Source organism: Penaeus monodon, chromosome 27 (genome assembly GCF_015228065.2).
Source record: "Penaeus monodon isolate SGIC_2016 chromosome 27, NSTDA_Pmon_1, whole genome shotgun sequence".
NCBI lineage: Eukaryota > Metazoa > Arthropoda > Malacostraca > Decapoda > Penaeidae > Penaeus > Penaeus monodon.
The window spans coordinates 26,220,297-26,220,833 of NC_051412.1; the positions used below are offsets into that span (position 1 = coordinate 26,220,297).

The window sequence follows — 537 nt, forward strand, 5'->3', positions numbered from 1 at the left end:
GCTTAATTGCTTATTGAGTTTTTGATTAAAGGCTTGAATTTCTCTGTGAGCCTCTGGATATTGAGAACGTGATTAAGCATTATTAAGTATGAGAAATCCTTCAGTTGTGATTGGATCGCATTTCTTGCTTACTGAAAAGGGGAATGGAAGGGTCTCGTCGCAAAAAAAAGGGCGCTGCATAATCAAAAGGAGTGCTTGTTGGTACGAAAAGAATGGAGGATGTATTTATAGGATCGATCCCCTAAGTCTGAGGGATTAAATTGCCTCGATATTTGAGGCAATCTCCGGCGTGTGTCTTAGGAAGTTCAGGATATTAGGAGATGAAATTTTCAAGTGTTTTCCTCTCTCATTTCTTCATCTTGTTTAATCCCAGCTCTGCCTTTCCCTCGTTTTGCTTATGAGTTGCTCTTTCCTCCCGCAGGAGCACGCGCGCCTGGTGGTGGACCGGCCGGAGATCAAGGACCAGCAGGCGGGCTTCGAGGCGCTGGGCGGCCGCTGCGAGTCGTGCGGGAACATGCGACGAGAGCTGCCTCAAGA

The 537-nt window shown here is 47.1% G+C and overlaps 1 protein-coding gene across 1 annotated transcript in view; it reads left to right on the top strand.

The window, feature by feature from the left end:
• The window catches only part of LOC119590731 (filaggrin-2-like), a gene marked incomplete at its 5' end in the record, with an annotated part of 31,541 nt that overhangs the window by 30,412 nt on the left and 592 nt on the right, over positions 1-537 (top strand). The window contains 1 exon segment of the mRNA XM_037939421.1: positions 422-537. Coding sequence (XP_037795349.1) covers positions 422-537 — 116 coding nt within the window.